Source organism: Pimephales promelas, chromosome 3 (assembly GCF_988280905.1).
Source record: "Pimephales promelas chromosome 3, fPimPro1.hap1.1, whole genome shotgun sequence".
Classification (NCBI taxonomy): Eukaryota; Metazoa; Chordata; class Actinopteri; order Cypriniformes; family Leuciscidae; genus Pimephales; species Pimephales promelas.
This window is the reverse complement of record NC_142771.1, coordinates 21,450,205-21,465,995: the sequence shown is the minus strand read 5'-3', so window position 1 is coordinate 21,465,995 and position 15,791 is coordinate 21,450,205. Positions and strand designations below refer to the sequence as shown.

At 38.9% G+C, this 15,791-nt stretch overlaps 1 protein-coding gene across 2 annotated transcripts in view; it reads right to left on the bottom strand.

Annotated features, from left to right (window-relative positions):
* The window catches only part of grin2aa (glutamate receptor, ionotropic, N-methyl D-aspartate 2A, a), a 145,422-nt gene that overhangs the window by 7,044 nt on the left and 122,587 nt on the right, over nucleotides 1–15,791 (bottom strand). Inside the window, exons 7-13 of one of the 2 annotated variants that reach the window (XM_039686761.2) lie at nucleotides 8,028–8,199; nucleotides 7,593–7,746; nucleotides 7,045–7,170; nucleotides 6,111–6,340; nucleotides 4,968–5,128; nucleotides 1,531–1,718; nucleotides 431–669 (exon numbers count right to left, since the gene is read on the bottom strand). In XM_039686761.2, coding sequence (XP_039542695.2) covers nucleotides 431–669; nucleotides 1,531–1,718; nucleotides 4,968–5,128; nucleotides 6,111–6,340; nucleotides 7,045–7,170; nucleotides 7,593–7,746; nucleotides 8,028–8,199 — 1,270 coding nt within the window. The remainder of the gene's footprint in view (nucleotides 1–430; nucleotides 670–1,530; nucleotides 1,719–4,967; nucleotides 5,129–6,110; nucleotides 6,341–7,044; nucleotides 7,171–7,592; nucleotides 7,747–8,027; nucleotides 8,200–15,791) is intronic. The other variant, XM_089128480.1, reaches the window with a different exon arrangement.

Sequence of the window (15,791 nt, the reverse complement as noted above, 5' to 3'; positions counted from 1 at the left end):
TGCTGACACTGTCAAAATTTAGGTTGAGTGATATTAGCTGTCCATAGGCTGTCTCTACTGTCAAGACAGGAAAACTCAGGCAGAGGACATCCTCTGTGTGCATGAAATTAAAATCAATAACTGTGAGGGTGATCCAATACAACACCAAAACCAGGGTCTTCAGCAGCTGGGGGGTTAGACCCTAGGGGGTCTATTGCCGTAATTATAGCTTGATCTCAAAATAATTTGTGAAAAGTTTTTTATTGTCCCTCCCACATTCAAATTTACTAGGTAAAGCTGAAATATACTGTACAAGTATGAATCTTCCCATCAATCATATTTACTATTATTTATTATTATTATTATTATATTTGATTAAATATAATGTCTTAGTCAAGATAACATTACGATTTTTTTTTTAACCTCAAAGAGATAATAAAAGAAGCCTTACCCTGCTGATAGAGAAGAGCAGGCCGGGTGTGCCTGAGCAGACGCCAGTAAAGCAGTATCTGAGTCTCCAGTAGAACAGGTGCTCCCAGACAAAGGTAATGAGGCTGAGACCCATTGCGGTTGCCAGCATGTAAAACACTCCAGCCATATTGTCCACATCCAGCTGGCTGCTCATCACCTCGTTCTTCTCATTGTGGCAGATCCCAGTCAGCCACTGAGCTTCCAATTCCTCCATCTCACCTGTGGAGATATGCACATGCCCAAGCCCACGTCATCAATCAGCTCAGTCTCCTATTTCTTGTAGACTTCAGTGGGCCACACTGGTACCGTTCACAGACATATCCTCCTTTTCCAGCACTCCCCATGCAATAACATGTCAAAGTGAGGATCAATAAAATTATACACTGAAGCTTCAGCCATATGTTAGCACCATCTGAGACTTTTTTCTCTTTCTCAACAAGGTGCATCTGCCAGGTGGATAATTCTGTCATTTGTCATTGCTCTCCATATAGCACTACTGCGAAACAGCATATAGTGTGAATAGAGAAAATACTGCAGATGTCTATGAAGGAAGAAATCTGAACAAAAATAAGGCTAAATAATGTAACAGATGGACATTGCAGCATGAAACCATCACATCCTACTTCTGGATTTACTACACTGCTTAAAAACTGTTTAGGGCAGACATTTACATGTAGTTAGTTTAGCAGATGCTTTAGTAACAAACTTAATTTAGAATGAACATTAAATTAATCAATGAACATTAAATTAATTACATAATTTATTATTTAATAAATAAGTTAAAATTTTTATATATCCACTGAATTATAATAATTTTTAATAATTAAAATATAATTGAATTAATTATTTTACAAATTATATATGGCTGCTCATTGTATGGACCTCCAAGGCCATAACCATCCACTAGGTTCACTACCTGTATATGTCTTTCAATATATTTATTTAATGAGAATTTACATGGAAAGGTCAATAGTACTTGTACAACAGTGAACTCAGTGGGTTTATAGGGATTTCAAGCTGAAGCTGCCCATTCTAAAAAGCACAGCATTCTGGACCGCTGCCAGGCATGTGTGCACTTACCATCACCAATAATAGCGAGAATGGCCAGATCCACCGGGCGCTTCCAAAGCGATCCTTTCTGCAGGGCAATGCCATAGCCAGTGGTAGCAAAGATGTAGCCACTGCCAATGGTCACTAATTTGCAGCCCTCATCCCTGCCGGCCATGTAGTTCAGCACAGCTGCGTCATATATGAAGGCATCAAGTTTGCTGGTGAAAGGAAAGAGCACAGACACTATTCAGATGGTAAATAGAGAGGTTAAATGTTCTGAGTCCTTCTCATGCCTTAAAACCACTGTCATGAATCATGTAACACATTTTAACTTGTGATGATGTAGACACAGAGTCACAAGTTTAAGGTGAGAGACAGCACTGGGTGCAATAACATCACAAGCAATGGAGAGAAACAGAGCAATACAAGCTATATGATTGACTTTGGTTTAATTTATTTATTTAATTGTAAGCCAGGGATTGTCAAACTGGTGTCTGTAAGAAGAAGAAATTACGAGAAAAAAAAACAAAAAACAAAAAACAAGAAATACATTTCAACAGTAAAAAATAAAAACAAAGCTGCATACTTTCCAGAATTGTTTGTTTATATAACCCTGCATCTTCTGCCTTGCCATTGTTGCTTGTTCACTGAGGCTTGTGAGGAACAATTCTCTGAAACTGCTCCTTTGGAATAATATTTGTTGTGAAATGTGCAGTAAATTTGAATTGAAAATATAACAGTGTCACATTGGGTAGAAAAAGATATGTATTAACTTATTATATATTAACTGTAAATATATCAATATTTTAGTCCAGATCTTTTCTTTTCTCTCTCTCTCTCTCTCTCTCTGGCTATAGTACAAAGACAAACAAAAGCCAATTATTTTGTTTTGGAAACAACATGCTATCTTTTTAATATTGCACATTTTTCTCACAGAATACTAAATTGCCTTTTTAGGAATGGTGTCATCATATATATGGGGGTCTTTTGACATTAAAAAAAAATAAAACAGCACACACAAATAGAGAAAGGGAGATAAAGAATAGAAGGTCCATACCTGTCAGTCATGTTCATAATTATGTCAAAGACTGACAAATGCGTTCTCACATGGGAGCCCAAATCACCTCTGAGTTGTAGAAGAAATGCCCAATGGAATTGGGGAGTGGAATCTGCATACCAAGCCACTACCCCGTACATAAGGGTATAAGTTTGCGGCACGTATCCACTCATTCAGATTTTTGTGTCAGAGCCGAGTGGTTGCGCACAGTGATCACTGTCTTCAAACTGCCTCACAAAGAGCATTTTCCTGATCTAAAAGAGCTTGAATTCCAGAGTAGGTCTCTATCGCCTCATTCAGCGGTGTTACACCAAAAGAGAATTGGACTATGCTTCCCCAGTGTTCCCCAAAACTGGTCATGGCTGAAAAAAAATAGGAATAGAGAACTGAAGCACTCTTCCCATAGTGTAAACATACTAAAGGAACAACAGCTATGATCGTCTCCATGGTAAGCCTTGTCCCTTCCATCTCGTTGACATAGAGGCCTGTTATTCTTTGGGCTTACGTGGGGCACTGGTTAGGTTATGACTGTATTATAGCAGTTGTATGAGTTCAGCTTGCCAGCATCTGTGTCTCCAACACTCATCACACAGTTCAGAGGCTGTGGCGCTTCCCATAGGGGCCCCATTTGTCAGTCTTCGACATAACGTCGAGTGTGGCTAACATTTACGGAACATCTTCCTGATGGAGGGAACAAAGACATTATGTCACTTCTGCCACAACCCTGAACCCCCCTACTGAATGGTCGGGATCCCTGTCTCGGCTCATCAACATAAACCTGAAGACCTGAGGGAGTGGATGAGTGGAGTGGCTTGGCATGCAAATTCCACTCGTCAATTCGATTGGCTGTTTTCAAAGGTGATTGGGTCTCTCAATTGAGAACCAAATTTTCAGTCTTTGATCATGTAAGCTATTTTATTTTCGCTTTATTTCAATTAATGATTTTTAAAATTGATTTTGATTAACAATAATAACACTGTGAACAGACTGTATTATAATCTATTATTAAAAACTCAACTGAACATCACAGTCAAAGCACAAAAGAAACTATACACAAACTATACAAAAAAAATTTTTTAACATGTTGATCCCTAGATAAATAAAGACTAAATTCTAAACAAGGAAGTTTGAGCTTCTTCATTCAAAGCCATATGATCAGCTCAAGACAGAAATCTCCTACGAAATTTGTCTCAAACAGCAAAAACGTGAAAAACTCCCACTGTGTGCACCCGACTTTCGACCCCACCTACAAACTGACATTTGGAACCATGGTGGCTGCTTGTCAAACTCGATCTCTCTGTTGGAAAATCCTTTGTCTAAGACTCATTAGTCTGGTTGTCTGACATTTCAAGAATGTCAAACGTAACTCAGGGATCACGCTGACATCCAGTAGATTTGCTCAATGATTCTTTTGTAACGGTGCTGGCTGGATCTACAGTATAAGTAGTGATATGCTGAGCTGCAAGAAATGATACAGTGTACAACCAGTGAAAATCAACGACATTTTATTAATATGCTAAAATGCAATTTATTATTGTGCATTTGCTGTTCACATCCACAAATAAGCCTATACAACAGCACAGTTGTGCTGCCATTTAGAGAGATAATGAGAGTTGTTTAATATTCCTTTGCTGCTGATCTACTGCTTTTCTCTTTCACTGTACTCCCTAATATTCAGAAGGCAGTATTGCTTGTAATTCATGAATTCGATTAAACTGAATCGTCTTAGTAACCAGAAAAATTGACAGAAAATGGGGGGTCAAAAACTAGGGTCATGCGATCATCACTGATTTTGCTTGATCCTTTTCATTAAACAGAGTTAATTTTGCACTTTTGTTAATGTTTATTTTGTTCTCTGTCCCAAGATGCTGCTTTAATTCAGCTGTGGCCAATTTTAATACTGTATGAGTTTATAATGATTTATATATAATAGTTTATAATTTAATATGAACAATTGTTTTTGTTAACAAAAATAAAGCTGAAATAAAATAAATGTAAATATTACACTAAAACATTAAAGTTAAAAACAATTAAACAAATTCAAGTTATAGTACTAAAATGACTAAAACCGAAATAAAAATAAAATAATGCTTAAATATATAAAAATAAAAGATAATACAAAATATTTATAAATACCAAATATAATGTAAGTAATGCTAAAATAACTGTGTTCCTCACACAAAGCTATTGTATGAGTTTTAAAGCCTTGATAGTGGCAAGGAAAATGAACATTTTGTGTTCAACTGAAGAAGAAAAAAAGTCATAATGACAAAATCTTCATTGTTGGGCAAACTAATCCCATTAATAATAGCCCTGCAAGTTTAAGGAAGTATGGTCAGCATGTAAGACAATGACTCACTCACTATTTCAACCATTCTGCTCAGACTGACAAGACAAACAATATACATACCCAGTCTTCAAGCTGACTAGTGCATCATTCACCCCGGTCTGATGGTACTTCACCATGTACTGGTGCATGTCGGGGTAATTCTTTCGGATGTTTCTCTCTGTACTGCCGTTCGGGACCGTTCCAAAGCGGAAAGGAGGGGAGTAGGAGTAGGGGCTCTGAAACTACAAGTTAAAAACAAAATAAACAATCGATAAAAGAACAACAGGAAATAAAAAATATTTTATTTTATGTTTACATAACATTGAGTTGTATCACTTACACTCCAAAAATACTACTTCCAATGAGAACAAAAAATGGTTTTACAAGCCAAATATTTTTAAAGTTCATGGACTTTTAATTCTCTAATACTTTTAAAACCTATACACAGAAGCCATAAAATACAGTAGTGTTTGAATGTGTTTGTTTGTTGACCATTTGACCAGAGTTATGCCACTTCATGTCTTTTAGAGAACTGACATTGCCTGTCTTAAGTTATTAAACCATTAATTCTATATTACAACCCAAATAAATGCCCTTTTTGTCTGGAAAAAGTAGCCGAGGAGCTCTTCTCGAGCCAGTCTACACCCGCTGCTCTCCCTGTACTTGACTCAGTATGGTTATTTATTTTCACTGGGCAGCCATGGTAATACTTAAAGGACAAGTTTGGTATTTTACACTTAAAGCCCTGTTTTAAGATCGTTTCTGATGAAATAGCATGGTTAAGATCGAAAGTTTCTGTTTCTGTGGTTGCACAATTATTATTATTTTTTTGTCATTGTCTTTTGTTATTATGCTCAATGCTAAATAAAAATGTAATTTAATCCTGTAATGTCAAATCTGAATTTTCAGCATCATTACCCCAGTCTTCATGTCATGTGATCCTTCAGAAATTAATCTAATATTTTGACATTTATTACAATGATCAATTATTAACATTTATTATTATTATTATCAATGTTGAAAACAGTTGTGCTGCCTAATATTTATTTATTTATTTATTTGTTGTGGAGATTATTTAATGAGTAGAAACAACAGCATTTAGAAATAGAAATCTTTTGCAAAATGCTTTACTGTCACTTTTGATAAATTAAGGTTTAATTTCTTTAAAAAAAAATCTTTCTGACTCCAAACGTTTGATTGGTGGTATTATATAAATTGTTTTACCTTGTTGTCACTTAGACCTGTCACTTGGTCCACAAATTCCTCCTGGATCATGAAGGCAGCCAGGTTAGCAGTGTAGCTGGCCAGGAAGATGACAGCAAAGAAGGCCCAGACGGACACTATGAATTTACTGGTGGTGCCTTTGGGGTTTTGCACCGGCACAGAGTTGTTAAATACCAGGCCCCACAACAGCCACACTGCTTTCCCCATGGTGAAAGACGGTCCGTGAGGGTCTGCAGATGACATGTTTTCATTAGCATCCTTCATTTGTGACAAATGTGTTGCAGTGTGCCTTTTTCAGTGCTTTGATTTTGTAAATAATATATTTTCCACTCTGCAGAGTCATAAGAATTATTGCACACATTAATGACAACGTACAGCACCCTACTGCTCAGCTGTTAATTATTATCTTTTCGAATAGTTCATTGTTTTCAAATAAGCAGAACTGCATGCAAGAGTTAACAGTGGAACACTGGGGTAAATACACAGAAGTGGAGCTGGAAACGGTTTGTTTGTTAGGTGGGTGTATAACTAGACAGCTGATTTATCTTTAGATTTATTTGACGTGTTTCCCTTTTGAAAAAGGAAAAATCTTTAAGATTTAAATGAGTCATCTAACAAGAGAAGAAATGCTTTTTAGTGCCACATAACAAAAGCACTCCAAATGAGATTACATGAATTAAATCTGATCCACTTGAATCAAATGAAAATGAATTGAACTTTCTTGAACTAAGTCAGAACCTGAAACCACTCAGCACTGAAAACAGTGAAATTGAGTATAAATTAAGCCTTTAAAGTTTGCAAAAGAACCATGGTGTTGTGGTACAGATTATGAGAGAGGCTCTATCAGAACAGGGCAAGGGTTTACGAGTGTGCCTGAAACTGAAAGACCAAATGCATTGCAGGGGAACCGCAGGGGGAGGGACTTGCTAGTTACCTTTGCCCTGAGCGAGGTTCCTGTTGAAGCCCAGAGGGCTGATGTACTCAAACATGAAGACAGCCATTGCAGTCACCAGCAGCAGCATCACAAACATCATCACCCACACAGACGCACTGAAGGGCTCTGCGGCAAGCGAAGAGAAGGAGAAGCAAGAGACAGGTAGATCAGGGCTGGAAAACCACACAGTCAGCGATTATCATGCAGGCTTTCTGCATGGTATGTGACTATAGGCAAGCTTAAGAGATTAAAGAGCTTTACCATGGGATGTAAATGGGAAACTGGCAAGTGTCCATTGGGGAGGACCCTATAATTATTGGCCTTATGCTAATTAAATAATGGCTTGCTGATCTAGTGCCATCAAACATAAAGAAGCACTCAGGGTGCTATGAATCTAAAAGCGGTCCACTTCAGCAGATTTATGGATTTACTCTATTGGCCTGTTGGATCTGTGCTTTGATTGGTGAGAAGACCTCAATATTTTGACAGGTGGAAATAAGAGGCACCTCTCACGATCATCAGGGCTGCTGTGCCCTGCAGATAGTTACCTAAAAACGCTGATGGAGAGACAGTTCCGTTGCTACGGGATACCATCACACTAATCCCCGTTTCCACGAAGGGGACGGAGAAATCGATGACCTCTGAGCGCTCCTCATTGATTGTCAGGGAGCCCACGGCCATGACTGCTTTTTTGGTCAACACCTGTGGCAGAAGACAAGACAACAAAAAGGTTTAGACAAGGTTATATACAGAACCGAACCAAATTTTTGAGTTTCAGCAGCATTTCACTCTTTCTGGATCCAAATTGTATAAATATAAAGCTCCTTTCCCCAATTTCACATTTGATTGCTATCAGGTATTTGAGTGATTATTTCCAGTCTAGAGAAAGAGAGAGAAGCTCGCTCTGTAAACACTTCATTCAGTCTAACCTTTGATTAGTTCTGTAAATGGAAAAGCAGATTTGGCTATTTAAATCTTCTCACCTCTCCCACCATGCCATTCCACACATTGTTGATCTTCTTCCCGTGCTTCCCGTTGGTCACTAGATAAAGGTCATAGGTGAACTTCACATTCCGAGCAATTTTCTTGAGTATGTCGATGCAGAAGCCTTTGCAGCACTTTTTGATGTATGTTCCTCCTCCCTCGGTGGTGTTGCTGATGAATAGAGCACATTAATCAACGCTCAACTTTAAGCAAAAAATCTGAATCATGATGTCAGGACCATTTCACACTTAGGCCGTGTGTCCACCAAAGCGTTTTTCCACGCGCCTGGCGTATGTTTTCAATTGTTTTCAATGGGAGCGCCGCATTTTTTTAAACGCCATGAGCGTACCGAGGCGCTGAGCGTTTTTTTCACACTGGTCGCTGGGAGTTGAAAATGTTCAACTTTGGATAAAACGCAGCGCTCATCACTGTCACTTTTTACCCAGCCGTCCAATCACAGTGGAGGAGGGGCGGGACTAATACCACACCAACCAACTGTCACAACATTCAAACTTCAGCAGAGCATCTAGCGTTTTTCAGCTGGCTAAAAACGCTTTGGTGGACACACGGCCTTAGCTGACTGATGCATGTATGGGGAGATACAGTACAGTATATGGCATGTGTTGCAATGAACATTCATAGCAGTGAGAAATGCAAAGTTTTGTGCATTAAAAAATACAGCAGTCACTCTTGAAATTGCAATGACTGAGCAAAAACAACAACAACAATACCATTCAAAAGTTTGGGGTCAGTTTTTCTTAAGTCAGTTTATAAAAATACATGTAACGTACAAGAATGCATTCAATTGATTATTAAAATTGTATTTCTATTCAAAGAATCATGAAAAAAAGTATCATGGTTTCCACAAAAAAGCAGCACAACTGTTTTAACGTTGATAATAATAAGAAAACTTTCTTGAACATCAAATTATTGTGATTTTAGAAGAAACATGTGACAATGAAGAATGGATTAATGATGCTGAAAATTTACCTTTGCCATCACATGACTAAAATTACATTATATGGTTACTTTAACTTGTAATATTATTACTGTTTTTTACTGTATCAAATGAATGCAGCCTTGGTGAGCAAAAGAGACGTCTTTACAATATAGAGTGTATATATATATATATATATATATATATATATATATAATTGTACTGACCCCAAACTTCCTAAAGGCAGTATAGATAATAAGAGTTTAATCCACTTTAAGTCAGACATTTTTAACAAAAAAAAATGTTAACACCTACAAACACTTATTACTAAACTATAATTTACAAAAGTGCCTTTTGTTTTAAAGAAACATGTTCTCTGGAACATAATTTACGGGTTACCCAAATAATTTTGTCACAACTCTTGAGTTTTTCCGAGTAAATTCAGAAAAGTCAGTGTTAACAAAGACATTTAGTACTCAGAGTGATCAGAATTTCAAGTCTCTGGTTTAATTACTAATGACTTTAAACTATGCCATTGTTACTTCATGTTTATGAATCACAAAAAAAGGTAAAAACACAACTCTCACAAAAAACCTTATGAGTGAAATGACAGTTTTTATCTTTGTAGACCTCATTTAGTATAGTTAAGCCGGGGACACTAAGGCCAATTATGAATGTAATTTGATACTTACAACTGATCATGTCCAAACGTGTTCAGTCGGTGTTCACAGTCGGTGTTTAAAATCAGCTCCAGTCATTGGAAACAGTCTGTAAGTGTGTTCAGTTCAGTCTTAGAATGTTTCAGCTAGTCGTAAATTGTGTCCCCGGCATAACAGTATATTGGATATGTGAGCTTCACATGATTTTCACTGCATGTATAACCAATCTCTGTGTAAACAAAACAGGATTAAGCACTCAGAAGAGGAGTCACAATCATATTTAGCTGCAGTGTGTCTAAAGCATATTTTGGACAGCTGTCTGCTTGCGCAGATCAAGCTCCAGCTGGGAATACAGTACAGTAGGTACAGTATAGTCTGCTGAAGCATGAACGATAGAGCCTTTTTCTGCCGGCAGTGGAGATATTTCTTAATTACAATGAATAGAAGGGCTTTCCCACGAGAGCCACTCTGTGAGTTGTCGAGGGAGTGCCAAACCTCTGGTGAAAATTGCAGTTGGCTGGAGATTTCTGATGCCTCGTAAAGACCACCACCAATCTGTGCCGACTTAATTGCACAGGGGTTCCTGTTTTCCCGAGTGAGGAGGAGGACAAATCTATTAAAAGGCAGTCAAGATTATTATTTTATTTGGACTGGGGGAGAAGGTCCTCTTCTTAGACACAGTCAGGAGGCTTTGACTGGAGTAGAACCTATATTACTCCAGCTTATGTCTAGTGTTCATATTCTCATTCACCCCTTTATTCATTTCTCAGTTCCTCACCCAAACAAATATCCTGTTTACAACCTGGTATTAAAATCTGTCTGGTGTAATCCAATCCCAAATGGTTAGCCAGACACATTGAATTGTATCCCTGGTAGGGACTATGAGTGTTAAAACGAAGGCTTATGACATTACAATTGATCCATTTATTTATTCACTTTTATCAAATAAAAATGTAAATAAATGAATCACTTCAATCTTGCGAAATGGCACAAGTTTAACTATATATATTTATTTGTTTATTCATAAGCGGTTTATATAAAAAAAATCTTAATACATTTATTATTTTTATTTTTTAATTGATGCATTTAATTCACATTTATAAGTGGCACTCCTTGTCCTCCATATACACCTGTATTTAACACTGTTACTTGATCAGATGTTTTTAACATGCTCAGATTTACAAGAGTTGTCCATATGTTTTATTTGCACTCAAAGAGATCTTTACACTTGAGTCAGGGACACGTGAAACTTTTGCTTTTTTCCAAGACAATTTACAATACACTTATTACAGGGACAGTCCTCCTGGAGCAGCCTGGGGTTAAATGCTTTGCTCAAGGGCACAATGGCAGTGGTTAATGGACTGTCTCTTCTTGGGTTAAAACTTACAATATTTTGGTTAACAGCTCAGATGCTTAACCACATATCTGCACAACATCCTCTCTGGGGGAGGCATGTTTTGGACATAATTATAGAGCTTAAAGTAAATATAGCACTATATACAGGACAGAGCTGCATTAGTAATCAAGCCACCATCTGAGTGAGTGGAGAATCACCACTGTGGAGTTCATACAGACCAAAGCCACATGGGAGCCTCATTTGACTTTTACATTTAATTAAGACTCAGCTTTCTGTGTTCTTTAAACAGATCAACACTTAGAGAGAAAACAACCCACTTATGAATATACTTTGTCTCCCATGTGATTGCTCTCATATGCACCAATTCCTTCTTCACCGTGAACTATCCCCATGCATTTGTCCCCCTGATGATCTGATGTAGACAGCTATAAATATCAGTTACTTCAAAATAATGCAAAATGTATAAATGCTTGGCCAGAGAAAGCATGTGTGCATTGCATAAGCCTGGGGAATAAATACTAAGGAATATAATACATTTATAATCAATTACAGTGCACACTGATTGCCCAACCAATATCTGAACAAAATAAATTAGTCTACAATACAGAGACAATGCAGTCTACCGAAAAACTGAAAAGCTGAGCAATAAAATGTGTGTTCCCAGCTATTGTGTTTTGATGGGAAGCTTATTGTAAAGCCAGCCTAGCACTGATCGCATAAAAGCAGAGGAGTGTTTTTGGCAGCATGAAGTGGCCGAATGCCTTCTGACTGCAGAATTTAACAAACTTTACTGTCTCCACAATGAGAGAGACACACATTCGACTGCCTAGGCAAAATCCAGTTTAAAATCAATCTCTTCCCCTCTGTGCTGGCTATGACGCACACAATGAATTCCCCTGGCTCCTGCAGTGACTCTATTCAAACTCTCACATGGCAGAATCCATATTATTACAAGGTCTTGTTCACATTTCGATTACTCCAGCGGCAATAAGAAGGGATCCCTTATGTTACCAGACCACTTCCTCCCTGCATTTACTACACCAATTGCATTCTTATGAAGACACACTGTCCGCCATGTTTGTTCCTTCTTTTAGAAAAATATGGCATGCTAATGTGGTCACTTGTCAAGACAACACAGTGTGTAAATACACATAGATACTCTAGTTATACACTAGTTATACTCTAGTTGATAACAGGTTTCAGATATCTGAATTCTTGACATTTGCTTTGAAAGCACAAATATCTCAATGGCGCAAGAGTGATCTTGAATTGTTTGCATTTGTGTGTGTGTGTGTGTGTGTCCTGGTCACTGAGGGATGTTTCCTCTGTGTCTGTGGCTTGTCAAGCTGGCACTGGATCAGTTTCTGCATACAGACTTCAGTGGCAGCTGAAGTAAGGGTAAAATGACAGCTGAGGATACCATCATCAGGTTGATCTCTTTATGAGTGTTAAACTCTTTATATGTCAGACTAGGCCAAAAAAACAAACAAAAAAAACTTCACATTAATATAGTTAATTATTTTGAAATTAAAGGATTAGTTCACTCATAAAGATACAATTTGACTTTCTTTTTTCATGAAAAAAAAAGAAAACATTTTGAAGATCTACTTATTTTTAGGTCATACTTTTCTGTGCTATTACAATGAATAGGGACTGGAAGCATTCAAGGTTTAAAAAAATTCAAACCCATTGTTTTTTTGTTTGTTTTGTTTTTCATGTTTATTTTATCCTGCCATATGCCCCCCTTGTGAATGTGTCCTGTTCTAAATGGTTGATTCATGTCATGTCATGTCATGTTTTTTTTTCTATTTTGTGATTGTTTTATTGTCTTTTTTACAGGTGTTTCTTATTGCTCATTAGTCTTTGTACTCTATGTACAGTATATTCAACCCGATCTCACGGGAATTCGTACGAATTTTACGAGGTGGCTAATTCGTAACAATTTGTACGACCTCACTCGTACGAATTAGTACGATTTAGCTAAATCGTACATATTTTACGAATTAGCCAATTCGTATGAATTCGTATGAATGACCTAACCCTGACCCCGCCCCTAAACATAACCGTCACGTGGGTTTAGACAAATCGTACAAATTTGTACGAGTGAGGTCGTATGAATTAGTACGAATTAGCCACTTTTGAATCACTCGTACGAATTCGTACGAATTGGTCGTGAGATAGGGTAGGTATATTGAAGGGGGTGGATTGGAATCCACTGCTGCTTCAATGTATGTAATGATGAGTAATTATAATCAAGGTATTAATCAATATTTTTCTTTCATATCAAATGAGTTGAATGACTTCTCTAGGCTTGTGAGATTTTACTTTGTTATAGAAGTTACTAGTGTGATGTTCTTTTCATGTATTTTCTAATGTCTGTATTTGATATCTGAATGCAGTAACAATGAAAATAATAGGGAAAGAGGGAATTGTTTTGTGTTTGAAAAAGGTCTCCAAAGTGTTAAAACATAAAGGGGTCATTGAAGCCAATAGTTTAAGGGACCATCTTTGTTAAAGTCTTAAAGTTTAGCTATCCTTGAGTGAAAGAAGGCATTATCTTGATGTTTTGAGACGACTCTCCTGTTTATAGTTAGAGCCTGGCCAAATCCAACCTTGGAAAGCAGTGCGTCGGTGTGTGTGTTAGTCTTCTTAGTTGCAGGTTAAGGAACCACTAGTTGGAGATTGACTGAGTTGTTTTTCTGGACATACTGGCGCCCAGCAACCCAAATCTGCGACCTGGAAGGTCATGACGTGTCTCTGAGTTTCAGCTGCATAATCAATTCTTCTGTCTATCTGTATATGTAGCAATGCAGCTCGGATTGCTTTATTTAAGACCGCTTCAGGTCTGACTTCGCCATCGAGTCCCGAGGTGGGCATGGCAACAAGGCACGCTCCGAGTACCAGTAACTCTGACCTGCCGTCAGACCTTTAGAACGAGTTTCCAGGCATGTTGTTGCCTCAACAGATGCCTCCTCCGCGGGATGCCATGTGCAATGGACATGCTGCCGCGGGACCCCAGCGCCTTTGGCATGTCGATTGCCTCGAGTTGCTGGCAGTACGTCTCGCTTTGCACCGCTTCCATGCGTTGCTCAAGAACCAGCATGTACTAGCCTGATCAGACAATACTGCGACAGTGGCGTACATCTCCGAGAAGGTGGTCTCCGATCTCGCCGTTTGACGCAACTCACCTGCCACCTCCTCTTATGGAGTCAGAAGCATCTGAGGTTGCTTCGAGCCATTATATTCCAGGAACACTGAATTTTATAGCCGACGAGCTTTCACGTCTCAGCCTCTTCCTGGAGAATGGTGACTCCACACCCAGCCAGACAGCTGATTTGAGATGTTTGCCTCCCATGACTTGTCCCATTGCAACCTGTTATACTCCTTATCCGAGGGCACGCTCGGCACGGATTCACTGGCGCTCAGCTAGCCGCGGGGCCTCCACAAGAATGTGTTTCCCCCAGTGAGCCCCAGTGAGACCATGGAGGACGAGGAGCAGGTCATATTGGTCGTGTCTCATTGGCCAGCAAGATGGGTTGGAGCGAAGGCTGTCTCCCTCCAGCCTGAAAGTCTATGTTGCCGCTATTGGCGCAAATCACAATGCTGTTGAGGGTAAGTCCGTGGGAAAGCACGTCCTGATCATAAGGTTGCTGAGAGGAGCGATAAGACTGAATCCTCCTCAGCCTCCTCTCATTCCCTGTTGGGATCTCTCAGTGGTTCTAATGCCCTGCAGAGTGTTCCCCTTGAGTCTCTGCAATCAGCGGAGCTTAAGTTCCTGTCAGTTAAGACAGCGCTCCTGGTTGTATTGGCCTCCATTAAGAGGGAAGGGAATCTGCACACATTTTCTGTAAACGAAGTGTGCCTGGAATTCGGGCTGGCCTGTTCTCACGTGATCCTGAGACCCCGGCCTGGATATGTGCCCAAGGTTCCCACCACTCCCTTCTGGGACCAGGTGGTGAACTTGCAAGCGCTGCCCCTGGAGGAGGTGGACCCAGCCTTGGCATTGCTCTGTCCAGTACGCACCCTCTGAGCCTATGTAGACAGAGTGCAATGTTTCTGGATCTCTGACCAACCCTTTGTCTGTTTTGGTGGGAAGCTGAAAGGAAAGGCTCTCTCCAATCAAAGGTTGTCTCACTGGATAGTGGACGCCATTGCTTCAGCTTACAAGCAGCAAGGTCGACCATGCCCCCTTGGAGTGAGTGTGGCTTCCTCTTGGGCTCTAGCACATGGCGCCTCGCTAACACAGAAGCCTAAAATTCTCAGGAAAGCAGCATTTGTCCAAGTTTCAATCTTGACCGTTCTATTTCATCACAAACAATCTTAAAACAGGGCCTTAAGTGTAAAATACCGAACTAACCCTTTAACAAATAAAGTTGGATTGGATTGGTCTGACGCTACTTATGCAAATTAATACTATACATAGACAGATGAGCTATCAAATAAGTGGGACATTTTCTATAGCTTTTACCATAAAACCTTTAGCTTTTGGGAATGTAATTTAAAGGTTGTTTTATCAAAACACACAGAATGTAACCATCAAACAGAAGATAAGAACAACCCTCTGATCTTGTTTATGTTAGGTTGAATCAGGGCAGAAGTTCCTGATGGGTTTTCTGATGCCCTAAAGTTAACAACCTCTAGTTGTTAACTTTACCTAACAACTGTTTACTGTGATTATGGAGTAATTTTGCTGATAAAAGCAAACAGATGAGGAACCAATAAAGTAAGGCTGAGAGAGAGAGAGGGAGAGGCAAGTCTATCCTGCCAGTGTCTTTGCATGCCTCAGTAATTTCTGCCTCCTCTTCTTCCT